This window comes from Zonotrichia leucophrys, unplaced genomic scaffold (genome assembly GCF_028769735.1).
Source record: "Zonotrichia leucophrys gambelii isolate GWCS_2022_RI unplaced genomic scaffold, RI_Zleu_2.0 Scaffold_167_103024, whole genome shotgun sequence".
Lineage (NCBI taxonomy): Eukaryota > Metazoa > Chordata > Aves > Passeriformes > Passerellidae > Zonotrichia > Zonotrichia leucophrys.
This window is the reverse complement of record NW_026992372.1, coordinates 78,077-103,024: the sequence shown is the minus strand read 5'-3', so window position 1 is coordinate 103,024 and position 24,948 is coordinate 78,077. Positions and strand designations below refer to the sequence as shown.

Sequence of the window (24,948 nt, the reverse complement as noted above, 5' to 3'; positions counted from 1 at the left end):
AAACTGCCCCCGAAACCAGCCCCGAAATCCCCAAACTTGGCCTCAAAATGGGCCTTGAAAAAGACTCCGTATCCCTGAAACTGGCCCCAAAATGGATCCCGAATTCAGACCCAAGCCCCCCAAAACTTGTCCCGAAACCGGCCCAAATTTCCCCCAAAATGGGTCTGGAAACCAGGCCCAAGCCCCTCTTAACTTGTCCCAAATTCCCCCAAACTGGTCCCAAAAAGGGCTCCAAAACCGGCCCCAAATCCCCTGAAATTTCCCCCAAAACCAGCTCAAAAACTCCGAGTGCTGCGCCTTTATTAAACACCAAAAACCGGAAACAGCAACGAGGGGAGAGCAGGAACGGGGCAGAAAAGGGGCAGAAAAGGGGCAAAAAAGGGGCAAAAAAGGGGCGAAAAATGGAGGAAAAAAGGGGAGAAAATGAGCAAAAAATAGGGAAAAAAGGGGGGAAAATGGGCAAAAAATGGGAAAAGAAAGGGGGAAAAAGGGGCAGAAAAAGGCGGAAAAATGGGCAAAAAATGGCCAAAATACGAGAAAAATACGGGAAAAAAAGAGGGAAAAAAGGGGTAAAAAGGGGCTAATTGGGTCTGGGGTCCGCGGGGGGCTCAGGCCTCGAGCAGCTTGCCCAGGAAGCGCAGGTTGAGGATCTTGAGCTGCTCCTCCAGGTCCATGCGCACGATGCCGTCCTCGCCGTCGATGCTGAGCAGGATCCCGGTGGCCTCGCGGTCCTCGCCCAGGATCACCTTCACCTGAGGGGCAAAATGGGGCAAAAATGGGGAAAAAAGGGTTCAGGAGGGTCCCAGAGGGGTTTGGGTGGTCTCAGAGGAGTTTTGGGGTGATTTTGGGGGGATTTGGGGAGGTTTGGGGGGATTTGGGGAGGTTTTGGGGGGACCAGGAGGATCCTGGTGGCCTCATGGTCCTCGCCCAGGATCACCTTCACCTGAGGGGCAAAATGGGGCAAAAATGGGAAAAAAGGGTTCAGGAGGGTCCCAGAGGGGTTTGGGTGGTCTCAGAGGAGTTTTGGGGTGATTTTGGGGGGATTTGGGGAGGTTTGGGGGGATCAGCAGGATCCCGGTGGCCTCGCGGTCCTCGCCCGGGATCGCCTTCACCTGGAGGGAATTAGGGGGGATTTTTGGGGGGCTCAGGGGGGATTTGGGGAGCTTGGGGGTCCCCAGGTGAGTTGGGGGTCCCACCTTGTTGCTCTTGGTGGGCGTGACGGGCTCCAGGTGCTCGCTGGACACGCTGACCACCTTCTCGCTGTCCTTGAGGTACACGGAGCACATCCCGCCCTGGGGAGGGGGTGTCAGCATTGGGGACCCCCAAAAATATCCCCAAAAATACCCCAAAATCCCCAAATCCACCTGTGACCCCCAAAATCCCCTCAAATCCCCCCAAATCCACCTTCTCGCTGTCCTTCAGGTACACGGAGCACATCCCGCCCTGGGGAGGGGGTGTCAGCAATGGGGACCCCCCAAATACCCCCAAAAAAACCCCACAAAATACCCCAAAATATCCCCAAATCCACCTGTGACCCCCAAAATCCCCCCCCCAAAAAAAACCCAAAACCCCCAAACCCCCTCCCCACGTACCTGACTCTCACCTGGATGTCCATGGTGACCCAGACCCCCCAAACCCACCCAAAACCCCTCTGAGACCCCCAAAAACCCCCAAATCCCCCAAAACCCCTCTGAGACGCCCAAACCCCCAAATCCCCCAAACCCCTCGAGACCCCCAAAAACCCCAAATTACTGTGACCCTCAAAACCCACCCAAACCCTTTTGTAGCCCCCCCAAACCCCCTCCCCACATACCTGGTGCTGTCCCAGGTACGAGTCCCTGACCTTCACCTGGATGTCCGTGGTCACCCAGACCCCTGTAAACCCCCAAATCCCACCCAAAACCCCCCAAAACCCACCCAAAACACCCCCAAACCCACCCAAAATCCCCCAATTTCCATGCCCAGGTACCGTGATGGATCGGATGACCCCGGTCTGGCCCACGGCGGCGCTGTCCAGGTACGAGTCCCTGACCTTCACCTGGATGTCCGTGGTCACCCAGACCCCTGTGACCCCCAAAACCCCAAAACCCACCCAAACACTCCAAAACCCCCAATTTCCATGCCCAGGTACCGTACGATTATGACCGGTCTGCCCAGCCGCACTGTCAGGTACGAGTCCCTGACCTTCACTGGATGTCCGGGGTCCCCAGACCCAAAACCCCAAAATCCCAAATCCCACCAACCCCCAAAACACCCCAAATTCCATTTGCCCCCAGGTACCGTGACGGATCGGATGACCCCGGTCTGGCCCACGGCCGCGCTGTCCAGGTACGAGTCCCTGACCTTCACCTGGATGTCCGTGGTCACCCAATCGCCGCCCGCGCCCGCCTCGATGCCCGAGCCGGGGGTGTGGGGGTTGTACCCGCCCGGGGAGGGGGCGCCGGGGGTCATGGGGCTGTAGCCCACCGGGCTGGGGCTGGGGCTGGCCTGCAATGGGAACATGGTTATTGGGGGGTTAAATGGGTCTGGGGGTGTCATGGGGCTGTAGCCCACCGGGCTGGGGCTGGGAGGGTAAAACAAGGGGGTTATTGGGGGATTAAATGGGTCTGGGGGTGTCACGGGGCTGTAGCCCACCGGGCTGGGGCTGGCCTGGGGGGCAATGGGAATAGGTTATGGGGGTTAATGGTTGGGGCGTTCAGGCTGTACCACGGGCTGGGGGCGGGGTGCACGGGGCTGTAGCCCACCAGGGCTGGGGCAGTTTGGGGCAGGTTTGTGCTATCGGGACGGGGTTTTTTGCGTTCAGGTGAATTTTGGGGTGAATTTTCCCGTTTTTGGGTACCTGGTAAGCCATGGGCGAGGGCGTGGGGTGATAACTCGCAGGTGAGTGCGTGTTCTGGTAGCCCAGGTGGGCTGGGCAGCTGAGGGAAACAAACAGGGTTATTGGGGGTTAATGGTTGGGGCACGGGTGTAGCACCGGGCTGGGGCGTAGGTGCCTTGGGCAGGAATAAGGGTTATTGGGTTAAACTGGTCTCGGGGGTCATGGGGCTGTAGCCCACGCGGTGGGCTGGGGCTGGCCCTGGGAGGGCAATGGGAACAGGTTTTGGGGGGTTAATGGGTCTGGGGGTCATGGGGCTGTGGCCCACGGGCTGGGGGGCAATGGGAACATGTTATTTGGGGTACAAATGGTCTGGGGTTGTCACAGGGCTGTAGCCCACCGGGCTGGGGCTGGGCTGGCCTGGGGGCAATGGGAGAGTTATTGGGAATTAAATGGGTCTGGGGGTGTCACGGGGCTGTAGCCCACCGGGCTGGGGCTGGCCTGCAATGGGAGAGCATCAGGGTGGGTACAAATGGGTCTGGGGGGGATTAAAGGGGGTTATTGGGGGGTTTGTGCTATCGGGACGGGGTTTTTTGGGGCTGGGGTAATTTTGGGGTGAATTTTGGGGATTTTGGGTACCTGGTAGGCCATGGGCGGGGAGGGCTGGGTGAGTAGCTCGCAGGTGAGTGCGTGTTCTGGTAGCCCAGGTGGGTTTGGGGCAGTTTGGGGCAGTTTGGGGCAGTTTTGGATTGCGTTTGGGCGGTTGTGCCATCGGGCGGGGTTTGTGGGTCGGGATTTGGGGTGATTTTCGGTTTACCTGGTAGGCCATGGGCGAGGGCTGGGGTGGTAGCTGCGTGGGGTGGAGCCCGGGCTCGGGACTTGGTAGTGGAGGGCCTGGGGGGGAGGGGACGGCGTAGGGGGAGAACTGCTCCGTGTTGTACCTGGGGGGGGGCAGGTGAGCACAGGTGAGGGCACAGGTGAGACACAGCTGGGTAACACCTGGGTACACCTGGGTAACACCCGGGCACAGGTGAGACACACCTGGGGGCAGGTGAGAAACACCTGGGCAACACCTGGGCACAGGTGAGACACAGGTGAGACACAGCTGGGTAACACCTGGGTAACACCCAGGGCACACCTGGGTAACACCTGGGCACAGGTGAGAGCACACCTGGGGGCAGGTGAGAAACACCTGGGCAACACCCAGCATCACACCTGGCTCACACCTGGGTAACACCTGGGCACAGGTGAGACACACCTGGGTAACACCCAGGGCACACCCAGCATCACACCTGGGCACAGGTGAGACACACCTGGGGCAGGTGAACAGGTGAGACACAGGTGAGAAACACCTGGGTAACACCTGGGGGCAGGTGAGAGCACACCTGGGTAACACCTGGGCACAGGTGAGACACACCTGGGGGCAGGTGGGACAGGTGAGACACACCTGGGCACACCTGGGTAACACCCAGGGCACACCCAGCATTACACCTGGCTCACACCTAGGTAACACCTGGGTACAGGTGAGAACAGGTGAGGGCACAGGTGAGGGCACACCTGTGGCACACCTGGCTCACACTCAGGTAACACCCAGGGCACACCTGGGCTCACACCTGGGGCTCACACCCAGGTAATGCCCAGGGCACACCTGGATAACACCTGGGGCACAGGTGGGCACAGGTGAGAGCACACCTGGCCCACACTTGGCTCACACCTGGGCACAGGTGAGGGCATATTCAGGGCACACCTGGCTCACACCCAGGTAATGCCCAGGCCACACCCACGGTCACACCTGGGCACAGGTGAGGGCACACCTGGGGGGCTTCCAGGGGTCCCCCAGGAGCCGTTTCCCCCTTCCAAACCCCATTTTGGGGACCCCCAAACCCCCCCAAACAAGCAAGGCCCCATTTTGGGGACCCCCGAACTCCAAACCCCATTCTGGGGACTCCAAATCCCCCCCACCCATTTTGGGGACCCCCCAAATCCCTCAGGGCTCCATTTTGGGGACCCCCAAATCCCAAACCCCATTTTGAGGTCCCCCAGGACCACCCACCCCCTTCCCCTTCCCCTCCCACCCGGCTGGTTTTGGGGGGATTTTGGGGATTTTTGGGGGGATTTTGGGGTGATTTCGAAGCGGATTTTTTGGGGTGATTTCCGGGGGTTTTGGGTCATTTCTCACTCACATGGCGGGGGTCCCGGGGGTCTGCGGGTTGTAGGGCTGGCTGACTTGGGGGGACGCGGGGTCGGGGTACCCGGGGGTCTGCGGGTTGGGGGTCCCCCCGTAGCCCTGGGGGGACGGGGTGGGCTCGTCCTCGAAGCCGTACTCGAAATCCTCGTCAGCCCTGGGGGGGGAGAGGGAAATTGGGGAGGGGTCCCGAAAATGGGAACCCCCCCCGAGAGGGAAATTGGGGAGGGGTCCCAAAAATGGGAACCCCTCCTGAGAGAGGGAAATAGAGAGGGGAAATTGGGGAGGGGTCCCCGAAAATGGGAACCCCCCCCGAGAGGGAAATTTGGGGAGGGGTCCCCGAAAATGGGAACCCCCCCCCCCGAGAGAGGAAATTGGGGAGGGGTCCCCGAAAATGGGAACCCCCCCCGAGAGAGAAATAGAGAGGGGAAATTGGGGAGGGGTCCCCGAAAATGGGAACCCGGCCCAGGAAATTGGGGAGGGGTCCCGAAAATGGGAACTCCCTCCCCGAGAGGGAAATAGAGAGGGGAAATTGGGGAGGGGTCCCGAAAATGGGAACCCCCCCGAGAGGGAAATTGGGGAGGGGTCCCGAAAATGGGAACCCCCCCCCGAGAGGGAAATTGGGGAGGGGTCCCAAAAATGGGAACCCCCCCGAGAGAGAAATAGAGAGGGGAATTTGGGGAGGGGTCCCCAAAAACGGGAACCCGACCCCAGGAAATTGGGCAGGGGTCCTGAAAATGGGAATCCACCCCCAAGAGGGGAAATTGGGGAGGGGTCCCCAAAATGGGAACCCGACCCCAGAGAGAGAGACCCCCCAATTTGGATTATTTTGGGTTATTTTGAGGAGGGGGTCTCACCTCGAGGGCGTGTTGGGGTTGTTGGGGTAATTTTGGGTTATTTTAAGGTTATTTTGGGGTAAATTTGGGTTATTTTGGGTTAATTTGGGTGGGGGTCTCACCTGGAGGGCGTGTTGGGGTTGTTGGGGTAATTTTGGGTTATTTTGGGTTATTTTGGGTGGGGGTCTCACCTCGATGGCGTGTTGGGGTTGTTGGGGTCGTTTTGGGGCAAATCTGGATTATTTTGGGTTAATTTGAGGAGGGGTCTCACCTCGATGGCGTGTTGGGGTTGTTGGGTTATTTTAAGGTTATTTTGGGTCAATTTTGGGTTATTTTGGGTGGGGATCTCACCTCGATGGCGTGTTGGGGTTGTTGGGGTAATTTTGGGGTAAATTTGGGTTATTTTGGGTTAATTTGAGGAGGGGTCTCACCTCGATGGCGTGTTGGGGTTGTTGGGGTAATTTTGGGGTAAATTTGGGTTATTTTGGGTTAATTTGGGTGGGGGTCTCACCTCGATGGCGTGTTGGGGTTGTTGGGGTTATTTTGGGTTATTTTGGGGTTATTTTGGGTTAATTTGGGGAGGGGTCTCACCTGGAGGGCGTGTTGGGGTTGTTGGGGTCCCAGGCCCCGCTCTGGGCCGGGGTCCGGCTCCCGTCGTGCAGGGGGGTCTGCGAGCCATAGTGGGGGGTGCGGCTCCCTGGGACCCCAAAATTAATGAATGTCACCCCAAAATACCAAAATTAATGAATGTCACCCCAAAATCCCAAAATTAATGAATGTCACCCCAAAATTAATGAACGTCACCCCAAAATTAATGAATGTCACCCCAAAATCCCAAAATTAATGAATGTCACCCCAAAATCCCGAAATTAATGAATGTCACCCCAAAATCCCAAAATTAATGAATGTCACCCCAAAATTAATGAATGTCACCCCAAAATCCCAAAATTAATGAATGTCACCCCAAAATTAATGAATGTCACCCCGAAATCCCAAAATTAATGAATGTCACCCCGAAATCCCAAAATTAATGAATGTCACCCCAAAATCCCGAAATTAACGAATGTCACCCCAAAATCCCAAAATTAATGAATGTCACCCCAAAAATCCAAAATTAATGAATGTCACCCCAAAATCCTGGAATTAATGAATGCCACCCCAAAATTAATGTATGTCACCCCAAAATCCCAAAATTAATGAATGTCACCCCAAAATCCCGAAATTAATGAATGTCACCCCAAAATTAATGAATGTCACCCCAAAATCCCAAAATTAATGAATGTCACCCCAAAATCCCAAAATTAATGAATGTCACCCCAAAATTAATGAAAGTCACATCAAAATCCCAAAATTAATGAATGTCACCCCAAAATTAATGTCACCCCAAAATTCCAAAATTAATGAATGTCACCCCAAAATCCTGAAATTAATGTCACCCCCCCAGAGGGACCCCCAACCCCTCAGATTGTCCCCCCAGGAACCCCCGACCAAACTGACCCTGAATTGTCCCCAAATGTCCCCAAATTTCCCTGAATTGTCCCCAAATTCCCCCAGAATTGTCCCCAATGTCCCCAAATGTCCCTGAATTGTCCCCAAATTTCCCCAGAATTGTCCCCAAATGTCCCCAAATTTCCCTGAACTGTCCCCAAATTGCCCCAGAATTGTCCCCAAATGTCCCCACTGGCGTCCCACTCACCGTCATGCAGGGGGGTCTGTGAGCCGTACATGGGGGTCCGGGACCCCGAGCCGTACATGGGGGTCTGCGATCCGTACATGGGGGTCCTCCCGTAGGCCGAGGTGAGACCCCCGGGTGGTCGTCCGCGACCCTGGGGGACTGAGGGGTCTCAGGGTCATCGGGCCAGGGGCGACCCCAGGGGGATGGTCACAAGGGGCACTCCCCAGTGGTCACTCACACAGTGGTCAGTCGCTGCCTGTCCAGCACTGTCCCCAAGGTGTCCCCAGTGTCCCCAGTGGTCACTCACACAGTGGTCAGTCTCTGCCTGTCCAGCACTGTCCCCAGTGTGTCCCCAGTGGTCACTCACACAGTGGTCACTCACACAGTGGTCAGTCGCTGCCTGTCCACGCTGATGGTCTGGCACTGTCCCCAGTGTGTCCCCAGGATGTCCCCAGTGGTCCCACACAAGTGGTCAGTGCGTCACTGTCACAGCATGTCACCACCAGTGTCCCCAGTGGTCACTCACACAGTGGTCAGTCGCTGCCTGTCCACGCTGATGGTCTGGCACTGTCCCCCAGTGTCCCCAGTGGTCACTCACACAGTGTCGTCCTGCCTGTCCAGCACTGTCCCAGGCCTCCCAGTGTCCCAGTGTCACTCACACAGTGGTCAGTCGCTGCCTGTCCGCTGATGGTCTGACTGTCCATGTCCCGGCATGTCCACATGTCCCAGTGTCCCAGTGGTCACTCACACAGTGGTCAGTCGCTGCCTGTCCAGCACTGTCCCCAGTGTCCCCAGTGTCCCCAGTGGTCACTCACACAGTGGTAGCCCCAGTGGTCACTCACACAGTGGTCAGTCTCTGCCTGTCCAGCACTGTCCCCAATGTCCCCCAGTGTCCCCAGTGGTCACTCACACAGTGGTCACTCACACAGTGGTCACTCACACAGTGGTCACTCACACAGTGGTCAGTCGCTGCCTGTCCACGCTGATGGTCTGGCACTGTCCCCAATGTCCCCAGTGTCCCCAGTGGTCACTCACACAGTGGTCACTCACACAGTGGTCACTCACACAGTGGTCACTCACACAGTGGTCAGTCGCTGCCTGTCCACGCTGATGGTCTGGCACGTCGAGTGCAGCTCCACGCGCGCCGTCGACTCCGTGGCGTCCTTCACCACGCCGATGTACCCTGGGGGGTGGGGGGCGTTTGGGGGTCCCTGGGGGTCCGAGAGCCCCCCGAGGGGGTCCCGGGGATTTGGGGAGGGGTCCCGGGGATTTGGGGAGGGGTCCCACGGGTGCACACCCACCTTTGTAGGGCCCCTGCGAGATGCGCACCGTCTGCCCGATCAGGTCGTTGTCGCGCCGGCCGCGGCCCCGGCTGAGGCCCCCAGACCCAAATGCGCCCCTCTGCCCTGGTGGGGGGCACGGGGGGGGGCTCAGAGACCCCTGAGACCCCTCCCCAAATCACCCCCCAGCCCCAAATCCGCCCCTCTGCCCTGGGTGGGGGGCACGGGAGGGCTCAGAGACCCCTGAGACCCCTCCCCAAATCACCCCCCAGCCCCAAATCCGCCCTCTGACCTGGTGGGGCACGGGGGGCTCAGAGGGACCCCCCTCAAATCACCCCCAGCCCAAATCCGCCCCTCTGCCCTGTGGGGGCACGGGGGGGACTCAGAGACCCTCCTCAAAATCACCCCCCCAGACCCAATGGCACCCCTATGCCCGGGTGGGGGGCAGGGGGGGCTCAGAGGACCTCCTCAAACCCCCCCAGACCCCAAATGCGCCCCCTTGACCTGGTGGGGGCTCAGAGACCCCGGGACCCCTCCCCAAATGACTCACCGGCCCCGCTGGGGTGCATGGGGGGCTCAGAGACCCCCAGACCCCTCCCCAGTCACTCACCGGCCCCGCTGGGGTGCATGGGGGGCTCAGAGACCCCTCCCCAATCACTCACCGGCCCCGCTGGGGTGCATGGGGGGCTCAGAGACCCCCAGACCCCTCCCCAATGACTCACCGGCCCCGCTGGGGTGCATGGGGGTTCGAAGGGTCCAGCCCAGACCCTCCCCAATCACTCACCGGCCCCGCTGGGGTGCATGGGGGGCTCAGAGACCCCCAGACCCCTCCCCAAATAACTCACCGGCCCCGCTGGGGTGCATGGGGGGCTCAGAGACCCCCAGGACCCCTCCCCAAATGACTCACCGGCCCCGCTGGGGTGCATGGGGGGGCTGAGGAACGCCTCCAATCACACGGCCGCTGGGTGCATGGGGGTCCAGAGGGCCCCAAGACCTCTCCCAAATGAAACGGCCCGTGGGGTGCATGGGGGCTCAGATGGACCCCCCCACACCGCCCGCTGGGGTCTGGGCTCAAGGACCCCTCCCCAATCCTCACCGCCAGCTGGGGTGCATGGGGGTCCAAGCCCCAGACCACTCCAATCACTCACCGGCCCTGTGGGGTGCAGGGGGGGCTCGGGAGGCCCCAAGCCCCCTGGGACCCCTCCCCAAATGACTCACCGGCCCCGCTGGGGTGCATGGGGGTCCCCGAGCCCCCTGGGACCCTCCCCAGTCACTCACCGGCCCCGCTGGGGTGCATGGGGGGCTCAGAGGGGTCCCCAAGCCCCCCAGACCCCTCCCCAATGACTCACCGGCCCCGCTGGGGTGCATGGGGCTGCTGATGCGGGGGGACATGGGCGTGAAGCCGCACATGGCGAAGTTGGTGACGTCGCGAGGCTGCGGGCGGGAAAAGGGGGTCGGAAATGGGGGGAAAAAGGGGGAAAACGGGAAAACCCGATAAAACGGGGAGGGGTCCGACCTTGGAGCCCCCCGCCAGCACCAGGTGGCGCGTCTTGCACACGAACATGCCCCCGTTCTCCACCAGCTTCTTGCAGTGCAGGAAGGCGAAGCCGCGGAACAGGTGCCGGATCTCGCCCTCGCGGCCCTGTGGGGCAGGAACAGGGGAGGGGGCAAACACGGGGTGAGACCCCCGAATTGGGGCGGGAGAGCCCCAAAATTAGTGTGTGAGACCCCACCCCAAATTAACAGGTGAGACCCCCGAATTGGGGGGGACACCCCAAGAAACAGGTGCCGGAAATCTCGCCCTCGGCCCTGCAAAACAGGGGAGGGCAAAAACGGGGGTGGACCCCCGAATCTGTGAGAGCCCCCCCAAAATTAACAGGTGAGACCCCAAATTGGGGCGGGAGAGCCCCAAAATTAACGGGTGAGACCCCCGAATTGGGGTGGGAGAGCCCCCAAATTAACGGGTGAGACCCCCGAATTGGGGTGGGAGAGCCCCAAATTGGGGTGGGAGAGCCCCAAAATTCCTATGTGAGATCCCACCCCAAATTAACAGGTGAGACCCCCAAATTGGGGTGGGAGAGCCCCAAAATTAACAGGCGAGACCCCCACCGAAATTCCTGAGGATGCCCCAAACACCCCAAAGATCGCCCAAATGCCAAGGACCCCCAAAATTCCCAAATCTCCCCAAAACGCACGCCATTGGGGGCCATAATTGACTTGACGAATCCTTGACGTGGATGTGTTCTGCTCTCCAACCCCCAAATCTGCCCCAAAATGCCCCAAACTCCCCCAAACACCCAAGACTCCCCCAAAATGCCCCAAAATGACCCAAAACGCACGGAGTGGGGGCCGTCGATGACTTTGACGATGTCCTTGACGTGGATGTTGTTCTGCTCCGAGTCCAGCGCCACGGCGAAGCGATTGTCCTTCTTGCGCGTCACCGCCTGGTGGCGCACCGTCACCACCTTGCCGTACATGTTCAGCACCTGGGACAGGGACACACCTGGGTACACCTGGGTACACCTGGGAACAGCTGGGATACACCTGAGATACACCTGGGCTACAGTGGACAGCCTGGTGGCGCACCGTCACACACTGCCGTACATGGTTCAGCCTGGGATGGCAGGGACACACCTGGGTACACCTGGATACACCTGGGACAGCTGGGATACACCTGGAGAACAGCTGGGATACACCTGGTACACCTGGGATACACCTGGGTACACCTGGATATAGCTGGGTACACCTGGGTACACCTGGGGCTATCGGGGACAGCCTGGTGGCGCACCGTCACCACCTTGCCGTACATGTTCAATACCTGGGGACACACCTGGGAGGGGTTTTGGGGGACTTTGGCCAGGATTTTGGCCAGGATTTTTGGGAGATTTTGGCCATGATTTTGGGGGTTATTTTGGGGAATTTGGGGGGGGGATTTTGGTCAGGATTTTGGGTGGTTTTTTGGGGGAATTTTGGGAGGTTTTTGGTCAGGATTTTGGGGAATTTTGGGGGTTTTTTGGGTGGGATTTTGGGTCGATTTTGGGGAATTTGGAGAGGGTTTTGGTCAGGATTTTTGAGGGTATTTTGGTCTTTTTTTGGGGGATTTGGTTTTTTTGGGGAATTTTGGGGTGATTTTGGTCAGGATTTTGGGTGGTTTTTTGGGGGAATTTTGGGAGGTTTTTGGGTGGGATTTTGAGGGCTATTTTGGGGTTTTTTTTGGGTGGGATTTTGGGTGGGATTTTGGGGAATTTTGGGGTGTTTTTTTTGGGTGGGATTTTGGGGAATTTTGGGGGTTTTTTTGGGTGGGATTTTGGGGAATTCTGGGGGGTTTTTTGGGTGTGATTTTGGGTTTTTCCCCGGGGGTCTCACCTGGAAGGTCTCGCGCTCCAGGCGCACGATGACGCCCACGGTCTGGGGGTCCAGCTGCACCAGCTCCCCCCACTCGTGCTGCCCCCCAACGTCCACGCCCGAGGCCGTCTCGGAGCAGAGCTGCAGGTCCCGGGGCAGCACCTTCAGCTGGGGCACGAACGGGAGAAACCGGGTGGGTGCGGGCCCAAAACCGCCCGATTTCACCCCAAAACCCCTCACCCGGCTTTTTCCTGGATTTTCCCCATTTTTTCCCGCCTTTTCTCGCTTTTCCTATTTTCCCGCAGGTTTTTCCCATGGATTTCCCAGGTTTTTCCTGGTTTCTTTGCTCTTCCCATTTTTTTCCATGTATTTCCCGGGTTTTTCCCATTTTCCCCCAGGTTCTTCATCTTTTCCCCCATTTTTCCGATTTTTTCCCCATTTTTCACCTTTCGTACGGTGAGTTCTGAGAACAGCATCACAAAGTTCTCCTGCCCCCTCCATTTCCCCTAATTTTATCACATTTTACCCCATTTCCCCCCCGTTTTTTTCCCAATTTTCGCATTTTTTCCCCGTTTTTTCCCATTTTCGCCGTTTCTCGCCCCATTCCCACCTCGTGCATGGTCAGGTCCGAGAACAGGATCACAGAGTTCTCCTCCCCCTCATTTCCCTATTTTTATCCCATTTTTTCATTTTTTCACTAATTTTCACAGTTTCCGTTTTTTCCCGTTTTTTCCCGTTTCCTCGCCGTTTTTTTCGCCCCATTCCCACCTCTGCATGGTCAGGTCCGAGAATAGGATACTGAAGTTCTCCTCCCCCTCCATTTCCCCCAATTTAATCCTGTTTTACCTCATTTTTATCCTATTTTTGTATTTTAGCTGTTTTTTCACCGTTTTTCCCCGTTTTTTCCCGTTTTTGCCGTTTCTCGCCCCATTCCCACCTCGTGCATGGTCAGGTCCGAGAACAGGATCACAAAGTTCTCCTCCCCCTCCATTTCCCCTATTTTTACCCCATTTCTTTCATTATTTTCACTGTTTTTTCCCGTTTTTCACCGTTTTTCCCCGTTTTTTTCCCGGTTTTCACCGTTTTCCTTTCTCGCCCCATTCCCACCTCGTGCATGGTCAGGTCCGAGAACAGGATGACGAAGTTCTCCTCCCCCTCCATTTCCCCCAATTTAATCCTGTTTTACCCCATTTCCACCCCGTTTTTTCGCGATTTTCGCTGTTTTTTCACCGTTTTTCCCTGTTTTTTCCCGTTTTTCGCCCCATTCCCACCTCGTGCGTGGTCAGGTCCGAGAACAGGATCACGAAGTTCTCCTCCCCCTCCATTTCCCCCAATTTAATCCTGTTTTACCCCATTTTTATGCCATTTTTTCACTGTTTTTTCACCATTTTTCCCGTTTTTCACCGTTTTCCCCCGTTTTTTTCCCGTTTCCGCCGTTTCTCGCCCCATTCCCCCCTCGTGCATGGTCAGGTCCGAGAACAGGATGACGAAGTTCTCCTCCCCCTCCATTTCTCCTCATTTTATCCTGTTTTCCCCCAATTTTCACTGTTTTTTCACTGTTTTTCCCCATTTTTTCCCATTTTCGCCGTTTCTCGCCCCATTCCCAGCTCGTGCATGGTCAGGTCCGAGAACAGGATCACGAAGTTCTCCTCCCCCTCCATTTCCCCCAATTTAATCCCGTTTTTCCCCCAGTTTTCACAGTTTTTCCCCTGTTTTTTCCCGTTTTTCCCCGTTTTTTTCCCGTTTTCGCCGTTTCTCGCCCCATTCCCACCTCGTGCATGGTCAGGTCCGAGAACAGGATCACAAAGTTCTCCTCCCCCCCCGTTTCTCCTCATTTTATCCCGTTTTTCCCCCAATTTTCACAGTTTTTTTCACAGTTTTTTCCCGTTTTCCCCCGTTTTTTCCCGTTTTTCCCGTTTTCGCCCGTTCCCACCTCGTGCATGGTCAGGTCCGAGAACAGGATCACAAAGTTCTCCTCCCCCTCCATTTCCCCCAATTTAATCCTGTTTTACCCCATTGTTACCCCATTTCCACCCCGTTTTTTCCCGTTTTTCCCAGTTTTTTCCCGTTTTTCCCCGTTTTTTCCCGTTTTCGCCGTTTCTCGCCCCATTCCCACCTCGTGCATGGTCAGGTCCGAGAACAGGATCACGAAGTTCTCCTCCCCCTCCATTTCCCCCAATTTAATCCTGTTTTACCCCATTTTTATGCCATTTTTTCACTGTTTTTTCACCGTTTTTCCCCGTTTTTTCCCGTTTTTCCCCGTTTTTTCCCGTTTTCGCCGTTTCTCGCCCCATTCCCACCTCGTGCATGGTCAGGTCCGAGAACAGGATGACGAAGTTCTCCTCCACCCTGACGATGAGCCCGGTGTCCCCCTCGAACCTGCCCGCGATCACCTTGACGTGGTCGCCCATCCGGAAGTACTTGCGCAGCTCCTGCGCCGGGAACTCCAGCATGTCCTGCCGACAGACCCAAATTCCCGTTTTTCCGCCCCAAAATCCGCCCCGGCTCGGGGTTTTTCGGGGTCTTTGGGGCGCTCTGCCCACCTTGAGGTCCTCGTGCTTGGGCATGATGGTGATCTTGTTGCCGTCCACGCTGAGGATCTTGCCCTGCAGGTTGATGAGCTCGCCCTCGCACACCTCCACGTTGTCGCCGGGCTGGAAGTTGTGCTCGCGCTCCTTGCCTGCGGCGTTTTGGGGTGAATTCCGGCGATTTTGGGGCGCTTTGGGGTGTGGGAATGGGGGATTCCTCACCTGTGCTCTCGGTCACCACCTCCAGGTCGATGCCCTCGGGTTGGTCCTCGAATTTCTCCAGCTCGGACAGGGTGGGCTTGACGCCCTCCGTGATCTGGGTTTGGGGTGAAATCGCACGGTTTTGGGTAAAATTAAATGGTTTGGGGTGAAATCAAACAGTTTGGGGTAAAATCCCACGGTTTGGGGCAAAACCAGGGCTGGGGCTGGACCACAGGGGATTTAAGGATCAAAACTGTGGATTTTGGATTCAAACCAGTGGGTTTGGGTTCAAACAGGTGGATTTTGGGTTCAAACAAGTGGGTTTTGCGTTCAAACAGGTGGATTTGGATATCTAAAAGGATTTCAGGTTGAAACCTGTGGATTTTGGGTAGAACAAGCAAGTTTTTGGTTCAAACAGGCAGATTTGTGCTGGAAAGGAAGAGTTTGGTCTGGAACAGAAAGATTTTGGGCTGGAAGGAGCCCATTTTGGGGCAGATTTTGGCGTTTTTGGGCTCACCACGGCGGACATGGCAAAGCTCTTGAACAGGAAGCCCTTGCGGCCCATTTTGGGTTGGAACAGGCACGTTTTGGGTTAAATTTCAGCAGTTTTGGGCTGTAAGCGGCAGGTTTTGGATAGAACGGGCGGATTTTGGGCTGGAACAGGCACATTTTGGGTTGGAACAGGCACATTTTGGGCTGGATTCCAGCAGTTTTGGGCTCACCACGGCGGACATGGCAAAGCTCTTGAACAGGAAGCCCTTGCGGCACATTCTGGGTTGGAACGGGCAGGTTTTGGATACAATGGGCCCGTTTTGGACAGGACTGTCAGATTTTTGACAGCGCAGTCACATTTTACGATAGAAGGGGCACATTTTGGGTTAGATTCCAGCAGTTTTGGGCTCACCACGGCCGACATGGCGAAGCTCTTGAACAGGAAGCCCTTGCGGCCCATTCTGGGTCAAAGAGGGCTCATTTTGGGTTAAATTTGGGCAGTTTTGGGCTCACCACGGCCGACATGGCGAAGCTCTTGAACAGGAAGCCCTTGCGGCACATTCTGGGTCAGAAGGGGCACATTTTGGGTTAAATTTGGGCAGTTTTGGGCTCACCACGGCGGACATGGCGAAGCTCTTGAACAGGAAGCCCTTGCGGCACATTTTGGGTTGGAACAGGCAGGTTTTGGGTTAAATTTGGGCGGTTTTGGGCTCACCACGGCGGACATGGCGAAGCTCTTGAACAGGAAGCCCTTGCGGCACATTTTGGGTTGGAACAGGCAGGTTTTGGGTTAAATTTGGTCAGTTTTGGGCTCACCACGGCCGACATGGCGAAGCTCTTGAACAGGAAGCCCTTGCGGCACATTTTGGGTTAAATTTGGGCGGTTTTGGGCTCACCACGGCGGACATGGCGAAGCTCTTGAACAGGAAGCCCTTGCGGCTGTAGCGGTTGCCCTCGAAGATCAGGAAGTCGCCGTCGGAGGCCACGTCCCCGCCCAGGGAGCTGCGGGGGGAGCGGGGGGCTCAGGGGGGGTCTCAGGGGGTCCCGGGGGTCTCAGGGGGGCTCAGGGGGTCCCGGCCCCCCCCATTGGCGGCCGTACCGGATTTTCTCGGCGTCGAAGAGGCGCTGGGGCGGCCGCTTGAACTTCTTGCGCTTGGCGAACCAATCCTTCTGTGGGGGGGAGAGAATGGGGGGATCTGATTGAGTGGGGATCTGAGTGGGGATGTGATTGGGGATTTGAGTGGGGATCCACTGAGGGGGGATTTGATTGGGGATCTGATTGGGGATCCATGGAGCTGGGATCTGATTTGGGATCTGATTGGGGATCTGAGTGGGGATTTAACAGGGGATCCGATCTGAGCTGGGATCTGATTGGGGATCCACTGAGAGGGGATCTAATTGGGGATCTGATCTGAGCTGGGATTTGATTGGGGAACCATGAAGCTGGGATCTGATTGGGGATCTGCTGAGAGGGAATCTGATTGGGGATCTGATCTGAGATCCACTGAGCTGGGAGCTGATTGGGGATTTGACTGGGGATCCACTGAGAGGGGATTTGATTGGGGATCTGATCTGAGCTGGGATCTGATTGGGGATCTGCTGATTGGAGATCTGATTGGGGATTTGATAGGGGATCTGATTGGGGATCTGATCTGAGCTGGGATCTGATTGGGGATTTGATTGGGGATCAGCTGAGCTGGGATCTGCCCTGGGATCTGCCCCAGGGATCCCCTCACCTGCCCCAGGTGTATCCATCCCCCCCCCTCCCCAGGTGTATCCATCCCCCCCCCCCCGTCCCTCACCAGGCTCATCCGGGCCTTGATGCGGTCGAAGTCGATCCTGGGGATCATCTTGAGCGAGATCTGGTTCTGGCTGGGCTCCACGTAATCCACCTGGGCACGCCCGGGGCTCAGGTGAGCCAGGTGTGTCCCTGTTCCCCAGGTGTCCCCCAGGTGTGTCCCTGTTCCCCAGGTGTCCCCAGGTGTTCCCCAGGTGTGTCCCCAGGTGTGTCCCTGCTCCCCCAGGTGTGTCCCTGTTCCCCCAGGTGTCCCCCAGGTGTCCCCAGGTGTTCCCCAGGTGTGTCCCTGTTCCCCCAGGTATCCCCAGGTGTCCCCAGGTGTGTTCCCAGGTGTGTCCCCCTCACCTGGGCAATGTTGTCCTTGTAGATGCCCCTCTTGAGGCACACCCAGGTGTCCCCCAGGTGTGTCCTTGTTCCCCCAGGTGTCCCCAGGTGTGTCCCCAGGTGTTCCCTCAGGTGTGTCCCCAGGTGCCCCCCTCACCTGGGCGATGTCGTCCTTGTAGATGCCCCTCTTGAGGTGCACCCAGGTGTCCCCCAGGTGTCCCCAGGTGTGTCCCTGTTCCCCCAGGTGTGTTCCCTGTCCCCCAGGTGTGCCCCAGGTGCCCCCCTCACCTGGGCGATGTCGTCCTTGTAGATGCCCCTCTTGAGGCGCACCCAGGTATCCCCAGGTGTCCCCAGGTGTGTCCCCAGGTGTCCCCAGGTGTGTCCCTGCTCCCCCAGGTGTCCCCAGGTGTCCCCAGGTGTGTCCCCAGGTGTCCCCAGGTGTGCCCCCCTCACCTGGGCGATGTCGTCCTTGTAGATGCCCCTCTTGAGGCGCACCCAGGCCTTGGGTTTCAGGTTGGTCACCTCCTTGACCACCTTGAGCACGTCGGTCATCTCCTTGATGGGCACCATCTGCTGGTTCCAGTAGCCCAGGCGCAGGTTGCCCACGCCCTCGATGGCCTGCTTGACGTGCGTCTGCTTGTAGGCCTCGACGTACAGGTACCCGCGCACGTGCTCAGGTGCCACCACGGATTTGATCTGCAGGGGCTGGGGACACAGAGAGGCACAGGTGTGACACAGGTGTGACACAGGTGTGACATTGGGGACAGCCCAGTATAGCCCAGTGCAGCCCCGGTGTCCCTGTGACCCTCTGTACAGGTGTGCACAGGTGTGTACAGGTACCCGCGCACGTGCTCAGGTGCCACCACGGATTTGATCTGGAGAGGCTGGGGACACAGAGGGACACAGGTGTGACACAGGTGTGACACACGGAACAGCCCAGTGCAGCCCCGGTGTCCCTGTGTACAGGTGTGACCCCATTGTCCCTGTGTACAGGTGTGTACAGGTACCCGCGCACGTGCTCGGGTGCCACCACGGATTTGATCTGGAGAGGCTGGGGACACACAGGGACACAGGTGTGACACAGGTGTGACACACGGAACAGCCCAGTGCAGCCCCGGTGTCCCTGTGTACAGGTGTGACCCCATTGTCCCCGTGTACAGGTGTGTACAGGTGTGTACAGGTACCCGCGCACGTGCTCAGGTGCCACCACGGATTTGATCTGCAGGGGCTGGGGACACACGGGGACACAGGTGTGACACAGGTGTGACACTGGGGACAGGCCAGGAACAGCCCCGGTGTCCCTGTGTACAGGTGTGATCCCATTGTCCCTGTGTACAGGTGTGTACAGGTGTGCACAGGTGTGTGTACAGGTGTGTGTCCAGGTGTGTGTACAGGTGTGCCCAGGTGTGTCCCCATGCCCAGGTGTGCCCAGGTGTGCCCCCAGTTGTGCCCAGGTGTGTCCCCAGGCATGCCCAGGTGTCCCCAGGTGTGCCCAGGTGTGTCCCCAGGTGTGCCCAGGTGTGTCCCAGGTGTGCCCAGGTGTGTCCCCAGATGTGCCCAGGTGTCCCCAGGTGTCCCCAGGTGTGCCCAGGTGTGTCCCCAGGTGTGTCCCCAGGTGTGTCCCCAGCTGTGCCCAGGTGTGCCCCCAGGTGCCCCCAGGTGCCCCCAGCCCCCTTGCTCACCGTCTCCGTGTACTGGTAGGCGATGAATTTCCGCATGAGGGCGATGGCCGTGGCGCGCTCCTCCCCGATCTGGGGCCAAAACAGCGGAATTTGGGCAAAACCAGCGAGATTTGGGTTAAACCAGCAGGGTTTGGGCTCAGAGGGGGTTTTGGGGTAAAAACTCCAAATTTTGGGGGTTTAGGTCCCCCCCAGCACCCACCTTGCACTTGACTGTCCAGAGATTGGGGTCCCTGGGGGGGGCAGCAAAAATTCGTTATTTTGGGGGTCTGACCCAAATTCTGCCTTTTTTACCCCAGCCCAGTTCCCATTTTCAGGACCCCTGACCCAAATTTCCCCATTCTGACCCAAAATCACCCTTTTTTACCCCAGCTGAGTTCCCATTCCCAGGACCCCAGACCCAAAATCACCAATCCTGACCCAAAAATCCCCAATTCTGACCCAAAATCGCCATTTTTCCCCAGCTCAGTTCCCATTCCCAGAACTCCAGATCCAAAATCCCGATTTTTCCCCCCAAATCAGTTCTGATTCTTCGGAATTCTGCCCCAAAATCCCCATTTCTCCCCAAGCTGAGCTCCCATTCCTGTTAATTCTGCCCCAAAATCGCCGTTTTTCCCCCCAAATCAGTCCCATTCCCAGAACCCCAGCCCCAAAATCCCCGTTTTTCTCCCCAAATCTCACTTGACGCCGGGCAGCAGCTGCTGCTGGGTGATGTCATCCGAGAGCTCGTCGGAGCCGCCGTAAACTCTGCGAAAACGGGGAAAACACCCCAAAATCAGGGGGGCGGGGAAAACACCCTAAAAAACGGGGAAAACACCCCAAAATCAGGGGGGCGGGGAAAACACCCAAAAATGGGGAAAACACCCCAAAATCAGGGGGGCAGGGAGAACAACCCAAAAACCAGGGAAAACACCCCAAAATCAGGGGGGCGGGGAAAACACCCCAAAAAATGGGGAAAACACCCCAAAATCAGGGGGGCGGGGCCAGGGGACGGGACAGAGTGGGGTCACTCAGTGGTCACTCTCAATGGTCAGTGGTCACTCAGGGGGAGTCACTCAGGGGCAGTGGTCACTCAGTGGTCAATGGTCATTGGTCACTCAGTGGTCAGTGGTCACTCAGTAGTCACTCACTGGTCACTCAGTGGTCAGTCAGGGAGTCAGGGGTCAGCGGTCACTCTCAATGGTCAGTGGTCACTCAGTGGCCACTATCTCAGGGGGAATCACTCATGGATCAATGGTCACTCTCAGCAGTCAGTGGTCAGTCAGTGGTCACTCAGTGGTCACTATCAATGGTCAGTGGTCACTCAGTGGTCACTCACTGGTCACTATCAATGGTCAGTGGTCACTCAGGGGTCAGTGGTCACTCAGTGGTCACTCAGTGGTCACTATCAATGGTCAGTGGTCACTCAGGGATCAGTAGTCACTCCCAGCGGTCAGTGGTCAGTCAGTGGTCACTATCAATGATCAGTGGTCACTATCAATGGTCAGTGGTCACTCAGGGATCAGTGGTCACTCAGGGATCAGTGGTCACTCTCAGGGGTCAGTGGTCAGTCAGCGGTCACTCGGTGGTCACTCAGCGGTCACTATCAATGGTCAGTGGTCACTCTCAGCGGTCAGTGGTCACTCAGTGGTCAGTGGTCACTCGCTGGTCACTCACGTCTCGCCCACGGAGGACTTGGCGTATTTCTTCATGTAGTACTCGCCCAGCTCCTCCTCCCGCTGGTCCCTGCGAGGGAAAATGGGGCAAAATCAGCCGGAAACGGGAAAAACGGGAAAAACAGACAGAAATGGGAAAAACGGGAAAAAACAGACAGAAATGGGGTAAAAACATGGGAAAATGGGGAGAAATCAGCTGGAAATGGGAAAAACAGAGAAAATGGGGGAAAATGGGGAAAAACAGGGAGGAAAATGGGGGGAAAAACGGGGAGAAATCAGCCAGGAATGGGAAAAATGGGGGGGAAAAAGGGGGGAAACAGGGAAAAATGGGAGAAAATCAGCCAGAAATGGGAAAAAACAAGGGGAAAATGGTGTGAAAATGGGGAAAATTGGGGAAAATGGGGTGAAATCAGGGGAAAACGGGGAAACTGGGGAAAAATGGGGGAAAACCAGGGGAAAACAAGCAGAAATGGAAAAAAAAAGAAGGCAAAACAGCAAAAACTCAGGAAAAACGGGGGAAAACAAGGAGAAATCGGGGAAAGGAAAGAAAGCCAGCAAAAATTCAGGGAAAACAGGGAAAAATGGGGGAAAACAAGGGGAAAACAGGGAACAAAAAAGAAGACGAAAGAGCAAAAATTTGAGGAAAAAAGGAGAAAACTGGGGAAAATAGGGAAAAAGGGAAAAAAAAAGGGAAAAAAAAGGGAAAAAAAGGGGAAAAAAAGGGGGAAAAAAGGGGAAAAAAGAAAAAAGGGGAAAAAAGGGGAAAAAGGGAGAAAAAAAGGGGAAAAAAGGGGAAAAAAAGGGGAAAACAGGGGGAAAAAGGGGAAATCAGGAAAACCAGAGGAGAAAGCAGGGGAAAATGGGGAAAATGGAGGAAAAAGGGCAGAAATGGCGAGGGGTGACCTCCAGAGGTTCTGCAGGCGCCGCGCCCCCGAGCGATCCTCGTCCAGCACCACGTTGTCGATGTTGGACGCTGAGGAAGAGGAGCAGAGCGGTTTTGGGGCGATTCGGGGCGATTTGGGGATTTTGGGGGGATCTGGGGGGATTTGGGGATTTTGGGGGCTCTTACCTTCGATCTCCTCTGCCCCGGGGAGCAGGAGGAGGAGGAGGAGGTGGCGGTGGAGGATGGAGAAATCAACAGCAAAACCGGGGTTTGGGGGGAAAAACGGGGATTTGGGGAAAAATAACAGAAAACAAAAAAATGCAACGGAAAAAACCCAGGCAGAGCGGATGAGATGGAGGGGACCCCGGGGTTTGGGGGGAAAAAGGGGGATTTTGGGAAAAGGGGATTTTAGGGAAAAGGGATTTAGGGATAAAGGGGTTTGGGGGGAAAAACGGGAGTTTGGGGAAAAATAACAGAAAACAAAAAATGCAACGGAAAAAACCCAGGCAGAGCGGATGAGATGGAGGGGACCCCGGGAAAAGGGAAAGGGGGTTTGGGGTGAAAAATGGGAATTTAGGAAAATGGGGAATTTGGGGAAAAAGGGGTTGGGGGGAAAATGGGGAATTTGGGGAAAAAAAGGGGATTTGGGGAAAAGGGGATTTAAAGATTAAGGGGGTTTGGGGAATTAAGGGATTTGGGGGGAAAAAGGGGGATTTAGGGAAAAGGGATTTTGGGGACAAAATGGATTTAAGGAAAGGAAGTTTGAGGGGAAAAAAGGTGATTTGGGGCAAAAAGGAGGTTTTGAAAAAAACAAGGTTTAGGGACAAAGGGATTTTGGAGACAAAGTGGATTTAAGGAAAGGAAGTTTGGGGAAAAAACGGGATTGGAGAAAAGGAGATTTAGGGAAAAAGAGGGTTTGGAATGAAAAATGGGATTTAGGTAAAAAAAGGGATTTGGGGAAGGAAAGGGCACTTTGGGGATTTGGGGAGGGTAAATTTGGGGTAGGAAATGGCACTTTTGGGGCAGGAGGGGTTCAGGGTATTTGGGGAGGGGGCAGCGGGCACCCACCCCATGCAGGGCCCCCCCGCAGCCCCCCGGGTGGGCGTGCAGACCCCTCCCCAGGTGGGTGGGGGGGTTTTTGCAGCCCCCAGGTGGGTGGGGGGGTTTTTGCAGACCCCTCCCCAGGTGGGTGGGGGGGTTTTCTGCAGACCCCAGGTGGGTGGGAGGTTTTTGCAGACCCCTCCCCAGGTGGGTGGGGGGTTTTTGCAGCCCCCTCCCCAGTGGGGGGGGGTTTTTGCAGACCCCTCCCCAGGTGGGTGGGGGGTTTTTGCAGACCCCTCAGTGGGTGGGGGGTTTTTGCAGACCCCTCCCCAGGTGGGTGGGGGGTTTTTGCAGCCCCCTCCCCAGCTCTCACCTTTCTCCAGGATGTCCTCAGCCCCGTCCTCCCACTGATCTTCATCCTCGTACTCATCGTCAACGTCTGCCACAGAGGGGAGGGGGGCTCAGAGGCCTGGGGACCCCCAGGCGCCCCCCAAAACCCCCCCAGCCGCCCCCAAAGCCCCCAGACCCTCACCAGCCTCGTCCAGGATGAAGCCCCCGTGCCGCGGCTTCTTGGCCGGCCGGTCGTCGTCTTCCTCCTCCTCCTCCTCCTCATCGTACTCCTCCTCCTCCTCCTCCTCCTCTTCCTCCTCCTCCTCCTCCTCCTCGGGCTCCTCCTTGCCGCTGCCGCCGCCGCCGCGCTGCTCCTCGGGCTGGGGGCCAACGGGGGCTCAGGGACCCCCAAAAACCCCCCAAAAACCCTCCCAAAATCCCTCAAATCCCCACTCAAATGCCCTCAAATACCCCCCCAAAATCCTCAAAATTACCCCAAAAATCTGCGCCAAAATCCCCCAAATCCTCCCAAAATTCCCCAATATGACCCAAAACCTCCCAAAATCCCACTCAAAGCCTCCCAAATCCCTCCCAAAATCCCCCCAAAATCTGCCAAACCCCCTAAAACCCCCTAAAACCTCCAAAATCCCCCCACAATCTCTCCAAAATCCTCTCGAAATCCCCCAAAGGCTCCCAGAAGCCCCCAAAATCCCCCCCAAATCACTCCCAAGCCCCCCAAATCCCCCATCCCCCCTCAAATCCCATTAAAACCCCCCAAAACTCCCCTCAATATCCCCAAAATGCCCCAAATCCCTCCCCCAAATCCCCAAAACCTTCCCCAACCGCCTCAAAACCCCCAAAATGCCCCCAAATCCCCTCCCAACCCCCCAAATCTCCCCAAAATCTCCTCCCGACCCCCCAAAATCTCCCAAACCCCCTCCCCACCCCCCAAATCCCCCGAAACCCCCCCAAATCCCCCCCAAATCCCGGGCCGTACCTCGTTGTCGTCGCCCTCGTCGCTGCTGCGCTCGCTCTCCTCCTCCGAGAAGTTGCTCTCCTCGCTGTCCGACATGGCCGCGGCCAGTCGGGGGGCTCTGGGGGTCCTGGGGGGGCAGAGAGGGGTCCTGGGGGGTCTGGGGGTTTCTGAGAGGGGGCCTGAGGGGTCTGGGGGGTTCTGAGAGGGAGCCTGAGGGGTCTGGGGGTTTCTCAGAGGGGTCCTGAGGGGTTCAGCGGGGTCTGGGGAGGATCTGAGGGGGGATCTGGGGGGTTCCGATGGGTCTGGGGGGATCTCAGCGGTCAAGGAGCGCCCTCAGGGTTCTGGGGAGGCTCTGAGGGTGGATCCGAGGGGGATCCTGAGGGGTCTGAGGGGTTTGGGGGACCTTGGTGGGTCAAGGATTGTGTGTGGCCAGGGTCCTGAGGGGCCTGGGGGGGCCTGAGGGGACCCGGGGGTCCTGAGGGGCCTGGGGGGGCCTGAGGGGAATCTGAGGGGTCTGAGGGGTCAAAGAGCGTCCTCAGGGGGGAGAGGATGCCCTGAGGGCTCTGAGGGCTCCCTGAGGGCTCCGGGGGTGCTCTGAGGGTTTCCTGAGGGCTCTGAGGGCTCCCTGAGGGCTCCGGTGCGGCCCCGAGCGCCGCCGCCGCCGCCTCTCTCCCTCACCCGCTGCCTTCCGCTCCGGGCCGGGCTCCGCCGGCGCCTGAGCCGCTCCCGGTGCCGCTCCTGCTGCGGTTCCCGGGCCCTGTCGCGATTCCGGGGCCCTGTCGAGATTCCCGCTCCCGGTTCCGGTGCCGACCCGCGGCCGCTCCGCGTCGCTCCCGGGCCTCGCTCTCGCGAGACTTCCCGCCCTTCCTCTCGCGAGACTCGGCGGCCTCCGACGGCGGCGCGAG

The 24,948-nt window shown here is 57.4% G+C and overlaps 1 protein-coding gene across 1 annotated transcript; it reads right to left on the bottom strand.

The window, feature by feature from the left end:
- Positions 1–289: 289 nt before the first annotated feature.
- SUPT5H (SPT5 homolog, DSIF elongation factor subunit) lies at positions 290–24,898 on the bottom strand. The gene is made up of 30 exons (XM_064738078.1): positions 24,722–24,898; positions 24,065–24,170; positions 23,270–23,447; positions 23,111–23,176; positions 21,717–21,786; positions 20,815–20,883; positions 19,840–19,905; positions 19,361–19,391; positions 19,162–19,230; positions 17,933–18,184; positions 17,160–17,249; positions 16,457–16,527; positions 16,254–16,359; positions 14,887–14,980; positions 14,680–14,816; positions 14,437–14,592; positions 12,158–12,304; positions 11,131–11,277; positions 10,308–10,433; positions 10,141–10,225; positions 8,813–8,917; positions 8,594–8,694; positions 7,533–7,662; positions 6,428–6,533; positions 4,999–5,157; positions 3,670–3,756; positions 2,840–2,918; positions 2,281–2,487; positions 1,197–1,292; positions 290–752 (listed from the first exon to the last, which is right to left on the bottom strand). The coding sequence occupies exons 2-30, from the start codon at positions 24,137–24,139 to the stop codon at positions 609–611; spliced, it is 3,249 nt and encodes a 1,082-aa protein (XP_064594148.1). The 5' UTR covers positions 24,140–24,170; positions 24,722–24,898; the 3' UTR covers positions 290–608.
- Between the last annotated feature and the right edge of the window lie 50 nt (positions 24,899–24,948).

Excerpts from the sequence above, each read along its gene's own strand:
- SUPT5H (XM_064738078.1), bottom strand. The coding sequence starts at position 24,139 with ATGTCGGACAGCGAGGAGAGCAACTTCTCGGAGGAGGAGAGCGAGCGC. Across the intron at positions 21,787-23,110 it reads TGAGGACATCCTGGAGAAAG|CGTCCAACATCGACAACGTG; the intron begins GTGAGAGCTGGG and ends CCTCTTCCTCAG. Across the intron at positions 1,293-2,280 it reads GGGTCATCCGATCCGTCACG|GGCGGGATGTGCTCCGTGTA; the intron begins GTACCTGGGGGC and ends CCCCCTCCCCAG.